A 22,668-nucleotide genomic window follows, 5' to 3' on the forward strand; every position below is an offset into this window, starting at 1 on the left:
TCGGGGGCTGAGGTAGGGTCTAGGTTTAGGGTCTGGTTTGAGCCAGGTGAAGGACTGGGGTTTATTTTGGTGGCGCAAACTGACATAGTGCTAGAAGTGGAGTCTGCAATGGAAGTTGTGCTATCAGTAGACATGACGCTCGCCTCTGGATTAGAGGCAGTCTCCAGTTCAGGGCTAGGTTCTGGTGTTGGATCTGGACTAGTAGCCGCAACCACAGGATCAGACTCAGAGACTGGATTGGGGTTGAGAGGAGTCACATGGCCCTTTCTACACATCCTCCTGGGTGGTTTGGGAGAGGAATGTTTAAGAACAACCATCTGAGAAAGTCTATCTGCAACTTTGGCAGTCATGAGAGAAGATGCTTTTTTATCTGAAGCTAGACTGGACCGTGTGGGTGTCATATGCTGTGTTTCGGGGGATGTCACTGTCTCCAGGGTGTTAGGCATGTCTTGTGTGACGTCTGACTGCAGTGTCATATGCTGAGTTTCTGGGGGTGTCATTGTCTCCAGGGCCTTAGGCATGTGTTCTGTGTCGTCTGACTGCAGTGAGCTCTGTGCCTCCAGCTCACACTGTGTGATGGGAGCGATAGATAAGGACGTGGTGGAGCTGCTATCATCTGTGGCCAGTTTCTCATCCCTGTCATTTCCTTCTGTCTCTGAAACATGTTCTGCGTCATTTTCACTCATCACTTCTGTCCGCTGCCCTGAGGCTGTTTCTATGTTTGTCTCGTTCACTAAATGTTTATCAATCTGTGTGTGTGCATATGAGACCGACAGGCTGTGTGTTTGGTCCTCCTCGTCGCTGCTTTGGTCCTCGCTAAAGCATTCTGGGAAATCCGCGTTGTCTGAGCCTATTTCGTTAGCGTTCACCAGCACTACAGGGTTCAACCCAGGTTCAGCATGGCTTGGATTGGAGTTTTCCTCCTGGTTCGAGCATTCCAGTTGCTTTAAGTGTTCTTCCCGTTCAATGGGTGGTTCTGTCTGGTTGGAGGTTTCTGCCTGGATGGGCAATTCAATCTGGTTCAAGGATTCTTTTTCATCTGAGTTTTGTGACTGGTGTGGCTCTTTGTTTTCATCATTAACAAGCTGTGTTTGCTCTAAATGTTCGACCTGCGCTGATGGGCTTCCTGTCTGCTCCAAGCGCTCTACATGCTTTGGCGGCTCTGTTTCATCAGAATGTGGCGTCTTCTCTGACGGATGACTAAGCGAGGTCTGCTCAGAGAGTTCCAGCTGCTCTGACTGTTTTGCTGGATCTGAGAGTTCCTGCGGCTCTGTGGGCTTCGTCTTCTGTTTGGGATCTGTCTCATTTTTGTTTTCCTCCCGTTTGATTGATGAGTTTGATTGTGCAGTCTGCTGTGAGTGTTCAGTCTGGGGCGGTGTTCTGTCTGACTCTTGTATCTCATCATGGTGTTGGACATGATTAGTCCCGGCCCTCTCACTGCTAGCTAAATCTGTACCTGTGGACTCCAGCCTCTCAGTCTCTGGGGCTTTGGGGGTTTCAGGCAGAGAGGGCCTGTCTTTACTCCGACTGTCCACAGCCTGATCCTGGACAGTGTCCAGCTGCTGCTGTGCCTCCTGCTGCAGATACGACTCCAGCAAGCGGTCCAGGATGATCTGGAAAGAGTCGACGCTGAACTCAAACTGCCGTCGGAGTGCGCTCACAAACTTGAGCTCCAGGTTTTTGCCACTGTTGTTGGAGAGGGAGATGAGGCTCCAGCGGTCGTGCTCGTTGAAGACCTTCACCATCTTCTGGACATAGGCCTCCTTCATGGTGGCGCTGCTGATGCGCTCCCTGTTCACTCCGGCAGGCAAGCAGTCCAGCAGGCAGCCCAGCACCGACTCCTTAATCACCTGGAAACAGCACAGGTCAACATGTTGACAACAATGAAAAATGATAGCAATATGGACTGAGTTATTACTTTGATTATCAGACGATATGAGTCTCTCGTGATTTTGTTTAGAGAAAAATGAAATCAATAAAAAATGTAGCACCAGCAGGATTGATCCAACCTTTTATGATAATATGATGATATTAAAGTATGAGTGCAAAATGTCAGTGATTAGAGTGATCAATAGCATACTAAGATGAGAATCAGGATCAGAATCTATTGATGGAGCTTTGGAAGTTAAGTACATTTACATGGTTGCTCTCTAGTTTCCCACCAACACAAAAAGAATGTAAGAAATAGTGAAAATATAGAGATTGAAAAACTGTAAGCACGGGGTATGTATTATGTATTATGAATCAATACAGAATATTGCACCATCAATATCAGAGGTCTGGGGAACCAGATCTCACCTGGAAGTCCTCCTGCCTGGGCAGCTCCACTCCAAAGATGATGTCCAGGTCTTTGTAGCTGGTGCCGTTGTCTCGGACCAGCACGTGGCTGGCCATGGAGCCGTTGAGACGCACGTCCCTCACAGTGATCCCCTGTGTCTCCAGACGGGCCCGCACGGCCGTGATGATGTCCCGAGGACGCAGCTCCAACGTGGGGAAGTTCCCACGGCCGTGGATGGGTACCACCTCGGACAGCACCTCGTCCAGGATCTCCACCTGCTCGGCGTTCAGGCTGTGGAAGCGTTGACTGGGCCTTGTTTTAGACATACTGCTGCCTTTCTGCATGGTGGAGAAAGATGCGGATGGAACAAGAGGTTATTGCAACTTCGGAACATGATGAAGTAAGGTTTCTATCAGTCTCTCCACATGGCTATAGAGTTAATATAACTCTGAGAAGTTATTTTAATGAATAAGTTATATTAACTAAGTATGTTAGAGTATGTTGTAATGCGCACACAACACACATACACAGATTATACACAGATGGAGATATGCACACTCACACGCACGCACGCACACACGCACGCACGCACGCACGCACGCACGCACGCACTCACACACACACACACACACACACACACACACACACACACACACACACACACACACACACACACACACACACACACACACACACACACACACACACACACACACACACACACACACACACACACACACACGCGCACACACACACGCACGCACACACGCTCCTCCCTGAAAGTCAGCTGCTGTGCTGCGAGTCACAGCTTGGCTGACAGCTTCTCCACAATGTTAATGTAATGAATGTGATGTCAGGCTGCCTGGCTGACAGGAGGAGCGCTATGCGCGTTCATCAGCAGCTCTGCATAAACACACAGTCTTCCACTCGGCTTGAATGCAAGGGTTCACAACTACAAACAGGAAGGGGAGGAGTTTCAACAGAAGTGATGGATACGACCGAACCACGTCACAGGATTGTTATTTACAGAGGGGTACTGACTCCAAATTAGTTCCCTTAATATGTACAATGGTAAACTACTTGACTTATCCTATAGACAAAACATTAAAAGCCAGATGTGAAGCAGGTGTGTGTGTGTGTGTGTGTGTGTGTGTGTGTGTGTGTGTGTGTGTGTGTGTGTGTGTGTGTGTGTGTGTGTGTGTGTGTGTGTGTGTGTGTGTGTGTGTGTGAGCGTGAGCCAGCCCCGTTCCAGGGCAGCGAGGGGGTTAAGTTGAATGAGTCATCGACAGCAGACTGCATTAATCACACCAACGTCACTAATTAAAGACACACGTGTACTTTTGTGCACCGGCTGTGCGTGGAGCACATGGACGTTATAGAATAAAAACAACAACTCATATACACTCATGTGTTATGCCCATAAGTATTTATATAACATGCTTGTAAATAGAGCATGCACACAGACATACTGTACACAGTACAATCCTTTTAGTGTTAAAATGTATCCATTTGTAAGTCTGCCAGAGTTAGGTTAACATTAAGGATTTTACAGTAGGAGAATAGAGGCTAGGCAGGATGGGCAGTGGACTGTGACTGACTGACTTTAATTGACATTAAAAGACTGCTGTAACGTAAATTGAAACAATGAGTGATTTGATATCAGCCAATTATTTTGTCTGGTTGGTTGTCGTGTCCCTGGGGGAGGCTCTGTCAGTTTGTAGACACGCACACGGATGGTGCTGCTTCCACATCCAAGATCCATTAATCAGTCTCTACAAACCAGAGCCAACCTTTTGGATAAATCGATCAATATTTGCCTCACCAAGTCATTCCGTATACAGCCTCTGTATCGCAGACGTGTGCATGTGTGTGTGCGTGTGTGCGTGTGTGCGTGTGTGCGTGCGTGCGTGCGTGCGTGTGTGTGTGTGCCTGTGTGTGCCTGTGTGCATCCGTTCATGCATGTGTGCGTGTGTGTGGGTGCACGTGTGTGCGAAAGTGTCTCATTGAGTGACTGCTTGTGGTTTGAGTGTGTGGCTGCACGTAATAGCAACCCATTATGATCTATTGTTTAGTTTAATCAATAATTATCACTGAGTGCTACAGCTGAATACTGCTGATTGCTGTGATATGTCCACACACAGAGAGTAACTAATGAGTCATAATGAAGTGTTTTCTGCTACATCACACATCAGAGGGATTCAGCTATGGGACAGACAGTGTGGGTGTTATGGACAGTATTTACAGTGCTTATAAACCCCAGCTCCTAATGAACACACTCAACAAACACAATCTATAAGCTCAAATTTTAGCCTATAGCACCCTCCCTTTTCACAGGGAATACACACAATATTAACCTATAAGAATTAGTTTGTCTTCCAAAGGAGACATTGAAGGTGTTTGTTTAACTTAACCACTTACACCCCAGCATCCTTATTGTGGGGAAGGCTTTCGCAGAAAATAGCTCACAAGCTTTCCCCACAATAACACAAAACAGAAAATACACCAGTATTGAGCCCTGAGGGACTCTGTTTACCCATATGAGGTTTAAGTGGTTAAGGCTTATAAAAACACACACACACAAAACAACAACAAAATAAATAACCTGCAACGCCTTGTAAACTGTTAGTTGAGTCATCAATCTGAATCTGCACCTTGAATCTCTGACAGGCAGCCACATTAACGAGGTGGGCTTAATTGGAGTTGTGCCAATTAAACACCAAACAGGAAGCCACATGCGACAAAACAATTAAGTAGCTACAAGGTGCAATAGCGAGAATCAAAACAGCAGACCAGACATATTGTAAGAAGAGCGCCTGGCAGCCTTGTTTGTGTGTGTGTGTGTGTGTGTGTGTGTGTGTGTGTGTGTGTGTGTGTGTGTGTGTGTGTGTGTGTGTGTGTGTGTGTGTCTCCCCCCCCCCATCTTCTGCAAACTTGGAGCTGGAGGAGTGAGTCATCTATGAGGCGCATCGCCTCTGTGCGCAACATCCAGCCATCGGAAAGAAAGTCAACAAAGACCCAAACTGAGCTGGACTGGACTGATATAACACTTTAAGTGTTGTTTCAAAGTTGCTAGCATAAAGTCTCCAAGTAAATCTATACAATCATGCTCGAGTAAATATATATACCGTATATTTATATCATAGTAGACTAGGCAGTCGGACCACATCTAAAATTGTATGCAACATGACCTTCAAACCATTTTCAAACTACACAAAAAAGGCTGCGATTGGCAACGAATGAATAAACTTCCAAAATCTATCACACAAATGATTAACCAACTAGCAGTAATTGTGACTCTATCATGAGAAAACATTGTGTCAACTAAGGCTGACCAGTTAAAATATCACGCAATAAAGTCTATAGGGCAGTGACTGGTTTATTAACAGTCCGTTTTTTACTGATCAGCTTAATTGACTGAATAATGATTGATTGATTGATTGATTGGATATGAACTGTTTGCAAAACAAATAGAAAGTACAGTTCTATACAAAAGAATGCTAAAAGGATTGAACCCAAGAAAGCACTATGGCTTGTTTCCATTGGGGTCCTGTGTATTCAATTCATAGAAACATTTATGACAGACAAATATACAATACTATTGCAAAAACATCATATAAGCAAGCAGTAATCAAAAAGGGAAATGAAACAGTAAACAGTTCGGGGGGCTCACCTGTTGCCTTGACATTAAGGGGGAGAAACTTTAGTCTCCTGGATTCACAGCGCTGTTAAGTCTCTCTCAGGTATACAGGATGTCTTATCCACAGAGCTTCAGTCAGTGTGCGGGTTGCTCCTCTGCTCTGGGTCCTATGGTCTGTCTGTCCCTGTGTGTGAAGGATGGCGTCAGCCGGGGTCAGAGATGCGCCGAGGCACGGGCGCTGTCCGCGGTGCTGAAATGAAGAGTCTCCCTCTCTCTCTCTCTCTCTCTCTCTCTCTCTCTCTCTCTCTCTCTCTGCTCTTGTTTTCTCTCCACCGGCAGCGTAACGCAGTTTCCATGGCGACCTGCCGTCATCCCGGGTAGTCGAGGTGATGCGCGCGCGCGCGCGTGTGTGTGTGTGTGTGTGTGTGTGTGTGTGTGTGTGTGTGTGTGTGTGTGTGTGTGTGTGTGTGTGTGTGTGTGTGTGTGTGTGTGTGTGTGTGTGTGCGCGCGCGCGCGCGTGCATGCGTGCGTGCGCTGACAACAATACTTCATCACACAACCGAATACATTTCTTACAGCACGAACGAACAGATTCGAGGTCGTTCATGATGATGAGATAAATAATAGACACTAAAGAATCACAATTACAACTAATTACACTTTCAAAATAGTGTGTCCCAAAAAAGTGCTGTATAAACAGCTGATATGATGCAGCAATATTATACGCATGATGATTGGTAAAGTATTTGAAAAGTATAACGCTCACTGCATGCTTCCTTACAGCCGAGGGACATATTTTATACTCAAACAGATGATGTAGTATTATTATTATTATATTATTATGGGGAGCAGACAGACAGATGAGACAGTTATGTTTTAAATACTTTTTCATACACAAATAAACGCACACACGCACACACACACACACGCACACACACACACACACACACACACACACACACACACACACACACACACACACACACACACACACACACACACACACACACACACACACACACACACACACACACACACACACACACACACACACACACACACACACACACACACAGAGTCATATAGCTTGTCGGCGTGTCCATATAGTATAGCTGCTATGAGTCATCCGCTCTGCTCCTATGACCAAACGCAGCACACCCCGTCATTAGCCCCCCCCCCCCGGCCCCTCCAATGCCCCCCCCCCCTCCAGTGCCCCCCCCACCCATTCCTCCACTCTCTCGATCAGTGACAGTACCCCCCCATCACTTTCATTCTTCATTCCATTTAGATTTAGTCTCCAACATCTTAAAGTCCAGACCACTCACACATCATCACTTAAGTAAAACGTATCAATATCAATACTGCAATGTAGAAATACTCTGTAAAGTAACTAAGTACATACTCAAGTACTGTACTTGAGTACAATTTTGAGGTATTTTTTTACTTTACAGGAGTATTTCCAATTTTCAAGACTTTTACTTCTACGCCATTACATCTCAGAGGCAAATATTATACTTTTACTCCTCTACAATTATTAGAAAACTTTAGTTACTAGTAGGCTACTATAGGCCTACTGTACATTTTGATTATTATTACAAAACATACATTAATCGCTTCAGCCCTATATACATTTTGGCCATTTGAAAATAGCCGATCTACAAAGCTCACAATGTGTTGCGATGGGGCTACTATAAGTACATTTTGATACCAATACTTTTAAACTTTTACTCAAGTACATTTTTAATTCCGGACTTTTACTTGTAACAGAGTATTTCAACATTGCAATACTGATACTTTTACTTAAGTAAAAAATTTACTTGGAGTAGGCTACTTCTTCCACCAATGATTATTTATAGATGGGAACTCCCCGCCCCCGTGCGTGGTAACGCTCTGTGACGTACAAGCGTGCGAGAGGAGGAGCCAGCGTGAGCACGTGAACACGCCGTCGACGTCGTGACGACTACGTGACGTCAGCGGAAATGCTCGCGAAAGAACCAGAGCCTTCTATTGGCTCTGGAAAGAACGAATCGAGTGTTACACCAGAACCGGTGGCAAGTCGAAATCTGTGACTCAGTAGCTCTGCTTTTAAAAGTTTGCCTTTTTGTTCCTTAGTAGTTTGCAGTCAGGCCACATATTCTGGTGGAAAATATGTCATGTTCTTTTTTAATTGCATCGACACTTGGAATGTAGGTTAGTAATTTTCAGTGGTGTAAAGTAACTAAGTAGTAGAATTACTGTACTTAAGTACAATTGTTAGGTATTTTTTACTTAACTGGAGTATTTTCAGTTTTCTGTACTTTTACTTCTACTCCACTTAGTTAGTGGAGTACAAGTGGAGTCTCCACTACTATTATTTGAAAACTTTAGTTACTTGCAGATATACATTATTATATTATAAAACATACATTAACCACTTTAGCCCTATTTTATACATAGACTATTTGAAAATAGCCCACAACGCGTCGCATCTCGACACGTTGTGAGCTTGTAGATCTGCTATTTTCAAACATTTTAGTACTTTTACTTTTGGTATTTTAAGTATATTTTGATGCCAATACTTTTTTACTTTTACTCAATTAACATTTTGAACACAGGCCTTCTACCTGTAACAGAGTATTTTTATATTGTGGTATTGCTACTTTTACCTAAGTAAAATATCTGAGTACTTCTTGCACCACTGGTCATTTTCCTTAGCGTCACAGATCTCATGTGGTCACCAATCTCGACATAACGCCGGGAAGAATCAAAACAAACAACTATTGGGACATCTGACAGAAACAGGGTGACTGCACGGCTTGTGTTATAATATATAGTATAACCGCCCATTTGTATCAGACACAAGACCAACTGTCAACATGTCGGCTATGGAGAGTATCCTTTCGCTTATATCGGTGCTTTACAGTAGAATAACCGTTATAGCCAGGGAGGGATAGTCATATAATAAAAATATTGCCCTCTTATCTGCTATGGTTATGGCCAGTGGTGGTAAAAATACTCAAATTCTTTACTTATTGTAAAAGTATCGATACTGCAATGTAGAAATACTCGGTTACAAGTAGAAGTCCGGAATAAAAAAATTACTTGAGTAAAAGTACAAAAGTATATATACAGTAAAGGTATAACAATGTACTTAATGTACCAAACGTAGAAATTACTACTCATTATGCAGAATATCCCGTTTCCCAAGTTTTCAAATGTATGAAATATATTTTGAAAATAGCAGATCTACAAGCTCACAATGTGTCGCCTTGTGAGGCATTGTGAGCTTGTAGATCCGATCGGCTATCAAATGGCCGAAATGGTTGAAGTGGTTTATGTATGTTTTTTAGTAATAATAAAAATCTACAAAGTAACTAATAACTAAAGTTTTCTAATAATTGTAGTGGAGTAAAAGTATAATATTTACCTCTGAGATGTAATGGAGTAGAAATAAAAGTATTGAAAACTGGAAATACTCCAGTAAAGTAAAAAATACCTCAAATTTGTACTTAAGTACAGTACTTGAGTAAATGTACTTAGTTACTTTACATCACTGTAATTAAGCTGTTGCCCTGTTATGTCAGTGAAATATAGACCAATTATTTGTTTTACTAACATTGAGACTGGACGCACAGGTGATTGTTTCACGCAATCAATTCTCAACCTGTTGTTTCGGGGTGCGCTGGTTTCAGCACACCCCAACCCCCTCTTGTGTGTTGGCTAGTGAGGGGCGTCCTAGCGAGACCTGATAGATTGGGTTTCATTGCACAAAGATTTACAAAGATAGGTTGAATATGGGTGAAGTCGTCCTGTAACGTGTGAGCAATGGCTTCCATTATAGCATGCTAACTTTCCAGCAATAGAAAGCCTGCAGTTTCTATTAGCTTGGATTCCTCATCGATGATGTCACTGGTAGGCGGGTTTCTGTACTGTCCACAGCCCTCCTCTTGAGACACAGACCAAGTAGACAAATATAGTGCCATATTATAATGAGCATTAGTGAGGACCAGTTACATGAAGATAGGTTGAAAATGGCTGAAGTCGTTCCTTTAAGACACAGACACATACATCATGTATTTCCCACAACTGTTCCCACACAAGGACATTTTCCTGCTTGTACGCAAGTGCAATTACACACATACACATCACATCATGCAACACAACATAATTTGCACATACATATGAAATATGGAAATAAGCCGCTTAAGGTTAAAGGACGACTTCACCCATTTTCAACCTATCTTCACATAATAGGTCCTCACTAATCCTCATGATAATATGGTACAACGTTTGTCTACTCCGTCTGTGTCTCAGAGGATGGCTGTGGACAGACAAATCCGCCTTCCAGTGACATCATCGATGGGGAATCCAAGCTAATAGAAGCTGCAGGCCATCTATTCCTGGAAAGTTAGCATGCTATAATGGAAGCCATTGTTCTCACGTTGATAAAAATCTAAATAAAAAAATTGAAATCTTGTTCGAAAAAAAAATCTGCCAAATGATGATGTCACTGGTAGGCTGTGTAATACAGTGTTTGTTTGTACAGGATATCAGCACCGTTTGGTTTTACATTGCATAATACTGTGTGTTGTGTATGTATTTGTGTTGAGTGAATCATTCCAGAACCTTTTGGAAAGCGGGCCCAGTTGAGATATACAGTAGTTGGGTGTCAGACCCAGCAGCACCCCTGTTGTGTGACATCTAGTGAGAACAGTGGTTTCCAAACCTTTTAGCTCAAGACCCGAAAGAAAAATGTGACGTTTGCCCAGGACCCAAACTAGTGAAAATAGCTGATCTACGATCACGTTGTGAGCTTGTAGATCTGCTATTTTCACCACTTCTTAAACTTTATTTATTTATTCATGAACAATTTAATTTATGAAATACTTTTGGAAAATGTTTTTTTTGTTTAAACCCTCTTTTAAATCTTTTGAAATATATATATTTTTTTAAATGTGGGAAACTAAAGAAAAGACGGATATTTATTCGCGACCCATAACAATTGGTCCGTGACCCAAACATGGGTCCCGACCCACTGTTTGGGAAACAGTGAGTTAGAAGGTTATCCTCCTCATAGGAACCTATAGCAGAACTCTTGTTCTTTTTGGGGACATGTTGTTGTCACTCTTCTATCCCGTTATGAAAGTCCTTCACCATGACCTCACAGAGCACTTATTTAACCTCAAGTTCGCTGCCAAGGAGCTCCAGCGCAACTCCAAGAGATGTGACAAAGAGGAGAGGACAGAGAAGGCCAAAGTCAAGAAGGTACGACAGTTTGAACACACCGGAAAAATCCAGAGTGTTCTTTTAACCCTTTCAATCCGGGAATGCATCTGTGTCATTTTAGATTTCTTTGGCTATTCAAAAAATAGCAGATATACAAGCTCATAGCGCAGCACCGAGTGCCACGCTACGAGCTTGTAGATCTGCCATTTTGTGCAAATCTTTGAATATATATATTTTTTTTTAAAGCGAACATTTTCAACTCCAATATGTGCTTCTGGGGGTCCCACTCCCTGGAACCAAATATTTTGAGATAGAGGTCTGCGGCCAAATACATATAATTTAGGGTGGTCCTTGACATGAAAAAGTTGGAGCACCACTGATATAGCAACATACTGTTTGGATTTAGAAAACATTTTTAGATATGTATTTGGCCGTGGACCACCATCTCAAAATATTTTGTTCCAGGGACCCCCAGAAGCAAAGATTTGAGTAAAAAAGAAATCGCTTAAAAAAATTAAAAAGATTTTTCTAAAATAGCAGATCTGCACTATGAGCTTGTATATCTGCTGTTTTTGAATAGCCAAAGAAATCTAAAATGATGACCCAGATGCGTTTCCGGATTGAATGGGTTAACTCCGAGAGTGTTCCGGGTCCATTTGGTTACATTTGTAGACCCTCAAGAGTTACAGAGGGATACATTTACACTGAGGATTTTACTGTGTTAATATGACACGTTGGGTCCATTTGTACACTCTTGGGAGTTAAATGAACACTTGATATTTTACACTGCATGTTACATTATGCTGCACACTGACTGCACCCTTTCTGTAAAAGGTTATAGTAGGGTTCATTTATCAGTTTCATATAGAGCCTGTTTTAGTACAAGGGTGCCAACATTAGCTGCAGAACAGTTGTAACGATCAGTATACAACCGTACAGAAATATATGTGCATATTTGTATATACCGTATGTCTTTATTTAATTTATAGGGGTGTTATTCTTTGTTTTATGGTCTGTCTATATATTTATTCTCCTACCTGCTTTGGGACTACAGATGTAAATTAGCATTCTTGCTAACTCCGGCATATTTACATCTTATATGTTTCATACACATGTTTTGTCTCTATCAGATAAACAAATAAAGTAAAATAAAATAGTAAAATACTAGCTTCTGTAACTACAGCATTTTGCCAGTTTTTGATGTGATAAAATGTAGGAACTCTTCATCTTTCCATTTAATGTAGACCATGTATCGGCCAACCCTTTGGTAATTCAATTTAAATTGTAAGGAGCATAACTCGTGCAGGAAAAAGAAAACATAACACATTTCAAAATATGCACACACTTTTATTTGGGGAAAATAAGTTCGATAGATAGATACCTTTATTGATCTCGCAGGGGAAATTCAGGCGCCAGAGACAGCACAGCAGTAAAAGTTACAGATACAGGGCGAAGAAGTTCAGTAGGTACAGAAGAATGCAAATCGATGCGAGAGTGCGTTCTAGCCAACACCAACTCAGTCAGGACTCCTGGATCGCTGCCCTCCACACTCTCCTATCCACAGAGCGCTGCCTGTAGCTGCGGTGTCGCGGTGCGGAGCGGCACCCGCCTGCCACCGCAGTTATGACTGCCGCTCTGTGGATTCGTCTATACAGTGTTGTTAGCTAAGCTTTTGCGCCGCAGTACATCGACGCAAAATCGATTGGGTGGGCCAGCTTTCTATGTGGCCCACCCGTGGCTGTGCCCCTGCATCTACGTGGGTGGTGTGCTTCTTGCTTTTCCTGGCGTTGCCCTGGGTTGGCTCCCATAGTGTCGGTTTGCTTGCCTCTAGTTGCGGGTGCCTGACGCAGTGCCCTGCCAGCATCATCCTTCTCTCTCTGACGTTGTCTGTGACCCGTGGTAGGTCCCCGTAGAGGACCACGTTTCTGATGTGGTCCGTCCATGTGACAACTAGTGCCATTCATAGCATTCTTGTGTAGACTCTATCCAGGGCCATTTCCTATTGTGCTGTGAGGGTCCATGTCTCAGCCCCATACAGCAGTACTCCACTGTAGCTACGAACAGCCGCCTCTTGAGGTCTTCTCCCATGTCTGATTTCAACACTCTCCTCATCCCATGCAGGGCATTCCAGGCAAGTGCTCTGCTGTATCCGAGACTAGAGCAATGTCATCTGCGTAGTCGAGGTCAGTAATCATGATGGGATGTACTCGCCTTCACTTCCTCGGGACCAGTGTGAACCCCTGGCGGGAGTGGGTAAGGGTTAGAGTGGCCGGTAGAGCGGCCGGATGGGAACTGCGAGGTTCCCAGTTCGATCCCGGGCTCCCCCAGAGTTGGTGTCGGAAGTGTCCTTGAGCAAGACACTGAACCCCTAATTGCTCCAGATGAGCAGGTTGGTGCCTTGCATGGTTTCCTCCGTCATCGGTGTGTGAATGTACTGCACAATCTGTGTAAAGCTCTTTGGATAAAAGCGCTATATAAATGCACCATTTACCCTTTACCATTGCCTCCTTGCAGCCTTTGATTGTGAGTCTCAGGGCATGGTCCATGGCTTTAATGAACAGGAAGGGGGCCAGAGTGTCACCCTGTAGGACGCCCGCTAGGATCTTAAAGCCTTTGGTGTCACCGTCGTGGGTTTGAACCTTGGCTGTAACTTATCTCCATCATCAGAAGAATAACATCCCAAAAAAGACACACCCTCAAAGAAATATTAATAAATGTATACAGACGTATTACCCTATATAATCATCCTGCCTGATACAGAACAAGAAAAGAGTCTTATATTTTTTAACCAGGGACTATATTTCCACAAATAAAGTTTAGATGTACGTATGTTGGCCGCTCTAAATATAATTTTCTCCATATTGCGAAATAGCAAATATCTTTTATTTGAAATATGAAATACTGTTTAATCCAATGTGACTGTCAGCAGGTATGATTGGTATTTGACACAATATGATAGACAGCTGAAGGGAACAGCGAAGGTACAGAGTAGTTTTGGATGATAATCAGAGTGGGAGGGGTCTACTGTGTGTCACTTCCATTTTAGATCGGAAACACATTGTATTCCCTCAACCTGAAACATTAGCCACGACAGCCATTGATTTCCAATGCTCAGCACTGTCCCTGGTGACCTCACCTCATGGAGTAGAGATGTAAAATGATATTATTTGTTTTGGCTTTTTATGATTTATTTCAGATAGAAGATACAGTGAGAGAGGGACAGGAAAAGCGGGAGAGAGGGGGGGGATGGTAAAGCACCTTGGGTTGTTTTCGAATCAGGGTCAGCTGCAAGAAAGACTAGTATAGACTTAACTATGCTCTTCCTCAGTGATCCACCAGGGCACCGCATATAATACCTACTTTAAAACAGATCACTTGGCCATAGCTCGGTAACCATTGCTCTGATCAGCGCAATACAGGACTGGATTTGAAGGGAGCTTTAGTGGCCTGAAAATCTAGTATCATTATGTGTAGAAGTACGTCATACCAGCCCGTTGCGGCCCACGTCAGGCACCTACCCCCTCCTCGGGGAGAGGAGTAAAGTTGAATCTCATCTCGTCTTGTGTCTTTCAGGCCATCCAGAAGGGTGACATGGAGGTGGCCAGGATCCATGCAGAGAACGCCATCCGTCAGAAGAACCAGTCCATTAACTTCCTGAGGATGAGCGCTCGGGTGGACGCCGTGGCCGCCAGGGTTCAGACTGCGGTCACCATGAACCAGGTCAGAGTCACGTGTCAACACTGACATCACAGCTGTCCTGTGAGGGACTTAACCCATTAAAGACCTGAGGCCGATTCTATCTAAATGCCAGTAGCATCAGTAGTTCTCACACTTTAAAGATTTATAAAAAATGTTCAAAAATAGCAGATCTAGGGGGTCCTCAGAGTTACTCCAGCGTGTCCGCCAAATCTTTGTGCGATAGGAACGTTTTTGTTTTGTTTTAAACATTAACAACTTGAACCCTCCCTATTCTGGGGGTTACATTTGCCGCTGCGACGCGTCGTGAGTTTGTAGATCGGCTATTTTCGGCAAAGAGGTTTGATTTAGACACCAAACCTCTTTGCCGAAAATAGCCAAGGAGGAAAAAAGAGCAAACCAAATACAGAGCCAAAGTTCAATATTACAAAGTATTAAGGTTTTAAGTGGTTAAATCGTTGAAAATACACATTAACATGAATACAACGTGTTAATAGAAAAGATAATGTGTAAACAAACAAAAAAGCAAACAAAAAAAACATACATTTACGTCTATGAAGCTATGAAGCTATTCAAATCTATGAAAGAAAGTTTAATCTGCAATGTAATTTTTTACACTATGCAGTGGGGGTCCCTGCTTCTCTCTCGGCTAAGGGGCCCGTGGCCTGAAAAATTTTGAAGACCCTTTTCAAATGGGGGTCCATGGTCCATTGGTCCATGGGGAACCATCTTAGCATCCTAACATCCACAATGCATGGATGTTAGATGTTTCAAAGTTGAAACCCACTGGAGAACCTGTCCCCAACAGCACCATCAGTATATACTCCATAACTGCCTTTTTATGTCACTCCACACCCACTCAATTTCCTGGTGAGCTCCTCCAAAGCAAGCAGAGACTCGGTAGCTCCCGGGAACAAACAATACAATACTTGTTCTGGCGCCATTCTATTGTGTAAACGCTATAAAAACAGCCCACTATTCACAAAATCCACCACGCACACCCACAATTACTTATTAAAAGGGATGATATGTTTTGTAGCGAAGCTAATTAGTTAGCGTTGGCAGCGTACACAATGAAAGGAATTTTCCTGCCAGGATTTGGTGCATATTTTGCAGACTTAAAAATGTGCGTGATTGATCATGTTTGGATATCCGTGCATTCTTTCACTAGTTCAACAATTCTTCCCTCAGAATTATTTGTCTTGAGTCACAGCCATAGAGTTCTAATAGAATTCTAATCTAACTACGGTCACAACTACTCGATGTGGTTGGTCGCTGTACAAGCAAAGCATTCAATGAACCGATTGAATGAATGAAACTCTAGTGTTGCCAGCCATTATGATGTTGGCCAGTTACTGAGAGGGGGAGGTTGGATAACAAGAATGATGAAAGAGTGCTACCTGGAGGCCTGTGCACAACGCAGTCAGAGAGCACACAACACCATGCCTCTTTGCTCCTCTGTTTTTCTCTTTGCTAGTGTTTGCTTAAAAAGGTTTTAGGTCTTACTAGACTACATACACAGCCTTTTATAGAACATTATGTGTCCAGCTATCTCAGTTGGAAGAGCACTCGCCTTTGGACCACAAGGTTCAGGGTATCTGGGTATGTATGAGTAGCACGGCTAGGGTAACCAAGTTAAGTACTGGGAGCTGATGCTGTAGGTGTTGGCTTTTTACACGATTCCTCGTACAACAAGTATATAGGGCTTATGTGGTTTGGCACTTTTCAGCTTCATTCACCTTCAATGTATCCTTGAAGCCCTAATTGAGAACCCACAGTGGGCGGTGAGGGTTGTTATCCTCTAGTCTAGTGTAAAGGGCATGCCACACCCAGAACATAATTTGTTACTATGTGAATGTTTTGTGTTTCTTACCAGGAAGCGGCCGCATTGGGCTGTGGCATTAACCCATTAAGACCTGAGGCCTTCTAAATCCTTTTCAGTTTTCTGAAAAACGTATGTTTTATATCAGTGGTGCTCAAAACGTTTTCATGTCAAGGACCCCCAAAATGAAATGTATTTGGCCCCGTGGAGTCCCATCTCAAAATATTTTGTTACAGGGATCTCTAAAAGCAAATTTCAGTTAAAAATGAAAAAAATATGTAGAAAAATATTTGCACACATTTTCACGATTAAAAAAAATAAATAGCAGATGAGCTCGTGTATCTGCTATTTTTGAATAGCCAACGCAAAAATCCAAAATGACACTGATGCTCTCCCGGTTTGAATGGGTTAATAGAGTTAGGTTTGTGTCTCCAGAGGGTGATGGCTCAGTGAAATGCAATCTCTTGGTTTCCCTGCAATACTTAACGTTAGAGAACGTTTCTGAAACATTACCAGTCAAATCCACCGAAGAGGGGGTGAAAATGACTCACTGCAAACCGCAGCTTCCGTAGGGTAACAACTATGAAACATCATTACTGAGTTAATGATGCTTGGCCCTCCTTGTGCACGATAGCCCTTTTGTTGATTTACATAATTATTATGCACGATTCTATTTAAAAAAAAAAGAAAAAACCCCAGGACAGGACAGACACTAAAATTGGCTGTCTTTTCTTTTTTTTGGAAGATTAGCATGTATTTAATATGCTTTTTGTGTGATACCTAGCAGGCAGGACAGTTTTGACACACACACACACACACACACACACACACACACACACACACACACACACACACACACACACACACACACACACACACACACAGTGTGCATAGAGGCTAGCATGTGTGGACCTACTAGTCATAAGCAGATGAAAGCTAAACCGGACATCCACAGGTTTAATTGCATTACTGCACGATACAGTCACCTGAAAATAAAGACAGGTTCTTCGTGGGTGATGTAGGCCTATGCCTGAACCGGGCTGTCATAATGATCAATTACATTTCGAATCACTCATATTAAAGTAAAAAGAGTTTCACAGTCTGTCGTGCTAACAGTATGTCTTACTTAGAATGCCATGGTTATGTTTTAATGCAGAGTTTTACAGTAGATCAAATTAGATGTTACTTTATTGCTCCCAGAGGGAACTGTAGGATGACTCATACAATGTTGAACATAATTCAGTGGTACATATAAGACTACTCAGGAAGTAGAGTCGTCTCCTGGCCTGTACTGTATATGTTTACAGCCCATTCCAGTTTATTGTCCGGATGCAACCCAATGTACTTGTATGATGGTGCAGCTGGTTGACAAACAGTCACATGGTATGAGTGACTCAGACACAAAATACAAAATGTCTCTTTCTTTAGTCTTTAACCCTTTCAATCTGGGAACGCATCTAGAAATGTTTTCTGAAAACCGTATGCTGCTGTGGCTCTCAAACTTTTTCATGACAAGAACCCCCAAGATTATGTAGTTGGCCGGGGACCCCCATCTCAAAATATTTAGTTCCAGGGACCCCCAGAAGCAAAGATTTGAGTTACAAATGTTTGCTTTGAAAATATATATATTCAAAGATTTGCACACATTTTTAAGATTTTTCAAAAATAGCAGATCTACAATATGAGCTTGTAGCCTATATCTGCTATTTTTGAATAGCCAAAGTATAAATAATGGTTAAAGTGGTTACACAGATGCGTTCCCGGTTTGAATGGGTTAAACTCTTAAGCCCTATTTTATACTTCGTCATACAACGATGCCATGCAGAAATAGTGAAAATAGACAATCTACAAGCTCACAACATGTTGCATCGTGATGTGTTGTGAGCTTTTTTTTTTTTTTTGGAAATGTTCAGGAATTTCTTTTTCTCTTTTTGAAAATGTTGTCCTTTTTGGACATTTTTGCCTATAATGACAAATGTGGGATTCTGAGATCTTTTTTTCTCCATAAAATGAGAGTTAACTTCCACTTTCTCGATCACAGAGCACGGAAGCAACAGAAGCAACAGAAAAAGTGTTTGCTGCCCCCCCATTTCGGCTTCCGTGTTAATCCATTAAGACCGGGAATGCGTCTGTGTCATTTTAGATTTCTTTGGCTATTCAAAAACAGCAGATATACAAGCTACGAGCTTGCAGATCTGCTATTTTTTTTAAATCGTGAACATTTTGTGCAAATCTTTGAATGCATATATTTTTTACTAAACACTTTTTTAACTAAAATCTGTGCTTCTGGGGGGTCCCTGGAACAGAATATTTTGATGGGGATCGGTGGCCAAAAACCTAACATTTTGGGGGTCCTTGACAATAAAAAGTGTGAGCACCACTGATATTATTGCAACAATAGTCTTTCGGAAAAATTAAGACATTTGTTGAGACATTTGACAGTTATAAATGTTCGCTTTCAAAATGATATATTTAAAGATTTGCATAGTGCGGCACTTGGTGCCTCGCTATGAGCTTGTTTATCTGCTATTTTTTAATAGCCAAAGAAATCTAAAATGACACAGATGCATTGCCGGATTGAATGGGTGAAAGAAAGAATTCACATTCACTTAATGTTATATTATCAATCATTAAAATCTTAGTGTTGTGCCAACTATTTGGGGGCCCACTTGCAGTACGCTCTCGGCCCACCAGTGGTACCCCGGCCCACAGGTTGAGAAACACTGAGTTAGAGTATACAACCCAAGGTTCTACCAAAGTTACCAAACTTTTTTTTTTTAAAGTTGCTTTAATTGGATAACTATTACATACACCGGTAATTCTATATTAGTTTGCTCCTCACTTCAGTAGATAGACTGGCAGCCTATCCGACATTGCACTGTTTAATATGTTTCTTATAAAGAGAAAGACGCCTACAGTTCATGAAATAAAATCTAATAATGTACAGTGAATATTGGAGAGCAGTGAAATGTTAGCCTAAAAGAATATTGGGACGTGGAAGAAAACTGATGCTTTATATACTCTATAATATTATTAAACCTTTTGGAAAATGTTGTAACAGATCTAAAATCTCACATTACAAGATACGATGCGTTGTGTCCTTGTAGAACGGCTATTTTAGTTTTTTTTTTATAAAATGTACTTTGAGATTTCTACTTTTGAATTCTTAAGTATGTAAGTAAATGGAATCACTACTTCCGGTTTCTCGGCCACACAGCTCAGAAGCAACAGAAAAAGTTGCCTGACAACCTTAGATGTCATGGTCAGGTAGCTACAGTTAGAGATGGGGTTCTTTTCTGGGGGGCTTTACTGGATCAGGGGCCGCTTGAAAATATCAAAAGCCTACTTTTAAAAGCAAGTACTCCAGTACTGTAACTCAAGTCCAGAATTGACTGACTAACTTTCTCTTGTAGTTGAGTAATATTTGACCAGCAGTATCTATACTTTGACTCAAGTACTGGAGTCGAGTACTTTGTCCACCACTGATTAGGAGCAGTGGACAGGAAGCACCCAGCTGCAGCCGTAAGAACAGTGTGCCACTGTCAGGACTATGTCCATACTTGTCTTTTGGTGTGGGAGGAAAGTATAATCCCACATGAACACCATGAGAACAGGCAAACTCCACACAGAAAAGGCCCTAGTCGGGTTCAAACCCACGTCCTGTTCCTGTGAGGCAAGGCAACAGTGCTAACCACTGAGCCACCGTCCCGCCCCAAGTAACACAATGTCCTTCAATGAATCAACCACTGGAATGGTGGGATTTGACCAGGAGGCCCTTCAGTGTCAGACACTTCCCCAGGCCTACATAGAGCTGGGTAGACTGCTTGGTAGACATGGAGAGATAGATGCACAAGTGACACCTAGTGGTCGTACAAGAACATTGACTTTTAATCTCTTAATTTTATTATTGTCATCAAACGGTCAGTTATGTTGCCACTAAATTGTCGAGTGAATTTGAAGTGAAGTAACTCAAAATGTGCAAATCAGACACATTTGTATCTATTGAACTGATGTAAACGGAATCTATAACCGTATCCATCCTCTATTTATTTGCGTGCTAGTTATATTATCCAGATGTTTTGTCACTTGTTCTCTTGAGGCTATGTATGTTATTTAGATAGTATGCTATGTAGACATCTATGCTAGGTTTGATGTCTGTCCTAGTTACTTTGTAGCACTTGTTTTCTTAGCACTATATTTACTGAACAGCTTACTGTGTTGTTTGTTGACTAGGGTTCATGCCTCTTACTTTGATCTTGCACTTTGCAGTTCTGTATTGGCTAAATGCCTCAAATTGGTTATGGAAAACACACATGCATGAGGAAAATTAATATGTATCACTTAATGGCTTTATTGACCAAAACAAATCCTCCTAGTGTAAATATAAAACATTGTCAAAACTCGCCATTTCCTTTCGGGTTTTCTATGCATGGTGAGCTTGTAGATCTGCTATTTTTGAAGATTTTTTTAAAAGTTGGGAAAACATTCACCCATAATGACACGCCCAAAATAGGGACACCAGGTTGAAAGTGGTTTAAAAAGTGGTACAAAGCTGATAAGAGATTTGTTGTTTGTCCAGGTCACCAAGTCTATGGCTGGAGTGGTGAAGTCTATGGACGCTACACTGAAGAACATGAACCTGGAGAAGGTACAACACATGCACACACGGACAGCTGTAGATCAGCTAAATTGCTGATCTACAAGCTTGTAGATCAGCCATTTCCACTGAATATCCCCTATTTCTGCTGAATGTTCACCGAGGGTTCATTTGGTTAAAGCTGGTCTCTGGAAGGGGTCAGAAGACATTTTGACAACCTCTGTATATCTTCATGCAGATCTCTGCTTTGATGGACAAGTTTGAGAACCAGTTTGAGACTCTGGACGTGCAGACAGCCCAGATGGAAGACACCATGGGCAACACCACCACCCTGACCACACCACAGGTAACGTTCTGCTGGTAGTAACACCTCCCTGACCACACCACAGGTAACGTTCTGCTGGTAGTAACACCTCCCTGACCACACCACAGGTAACGTTCTGCTGGTAGTACCACCTCCCTGACCACACCACAGGTAACGTTCTGCTGGTTGTAACACCTCCCTGACCACACCACAGGTAACGTTCTGCTGGTAGTAACACCTCCCTGACCACACCACAGGTAACGTTCTGCTGGTAGTACCACCACCCTGAAACCACAGCTAACACACCTGGGGGAAAGACACACACGCGCGCACACACATACATGCAGACACATTAGATTGTGGTGTGATTAGATTGTGGATTATGCAGGTATGGTTTAACCAGCTACTCTACCTACGTTTTCTAAATTTCATCCACGTAAGATTCACCTAAGTTCCCATCCAAATGTTGAACAAATTTTTTGCATATTTCCAAAAAGTAGGCAGAAGCACATTTAATCTACTGTATGTGCATTTCCATCAACTGCAGTTATGGAAATGTTCTGAAGAGTATCAAGATAACATAAAAACACAAACGGTTATGAGTGTTTGCATTTATGGTCCATGCTCCTAATGTTGGTTTCACTTGGTATAGTGGTCATCATAACAGTATATCAGCTGTACATGACACTGTCGAGCTGAGAGAAGCAACCAGAGGTCTTTGACCATGAATGTCGTCCATTTGGTCAAAAAACATGAAACCTTTTTGCCCCTTGTTCACCATTCGTGATGTCAGTTCATTGTTCATTGATTATCATCATAATTTATTATTATAAATATCTGTCATCATTTATAATTATTTCAAATGTATTATTTTGAAACATTTGTGGATGTCACTTTTCATTATATCCTTTTATTGGTACGCCAACTTTTCCACCTCGGCCTCAAGTAGAAAAGTGTTTCTGTGATATTTAGATATTGTTTCCACCAGAATGTTTGCCATTTGCATTCAGCTTTTCTTGTGTGTAAATTCCATATTTGCATGAAAGCAGGAGGGTGGATACTCCACTACTGTGCTTTACTTTGTGTAAACTCTGCATTTGTACATCCATGTTATGCACGTTGAGTTGGC

At 42.3% G+C, this 22,668-nt stretch overlaps 1 protein-coding gene across 3 annotated transcripts in view; it reads left to right on the plus strand.

The window, feature by feature from the left end:
* Nucleotides 1–22,668, plus strand: part of LOC308076042 (charged multivesicular body protein 1b-like) — a 43,831-nt gene that overhangs the window by 15,915 nt on the left and 5,248 nt on the right. Inside the window, exons 1-5 of one of the 3 annotated variants that reach the window (XM_080416140.1) lie at nt 8,658–8,786; nt 11,062–11,159; nt 14,694–14,840; nt 21,218–21,286; nt 21,474–21,581. In XM_080416140.1, the coding sequence (XP_080272266.1) occupies nt 8,771–8,786; nt 11,062–11,159; nt 14,694–14,840; nt 21,218–21,286; nt 21,474–21,581 (438 nt within the window). In that variant the 5' untranslated portion in view covers nt 8,658–8,770. Of the gene's footprint in view, nt 1–8,657; nt 8,787–11,061; nt 11,160–13,460; nt 13,510–14,693; nt 14,841–21,217; nt 21,287–21,473; nt 21,582–22,668 lie in introns of those variants that run through there. The other 2 variants (XM_080416142.1, XM_080416141.1) reach the window with 2 other exon arrangements.

Source organism: Gymnoscopelus braueri (assembly GCF_963280865.1).
Source record: "Gymnoscopelus braueri genome assembly, chromosome: 20".
Classification (NCBI taxonomy): domain Eukaryota; kingdom Metazoa; phylum Chordata; class Actinopteri; order Myctophiformes; family Myctophidae; genus Gymnoscopelus; species Gymnoscopelus braueri.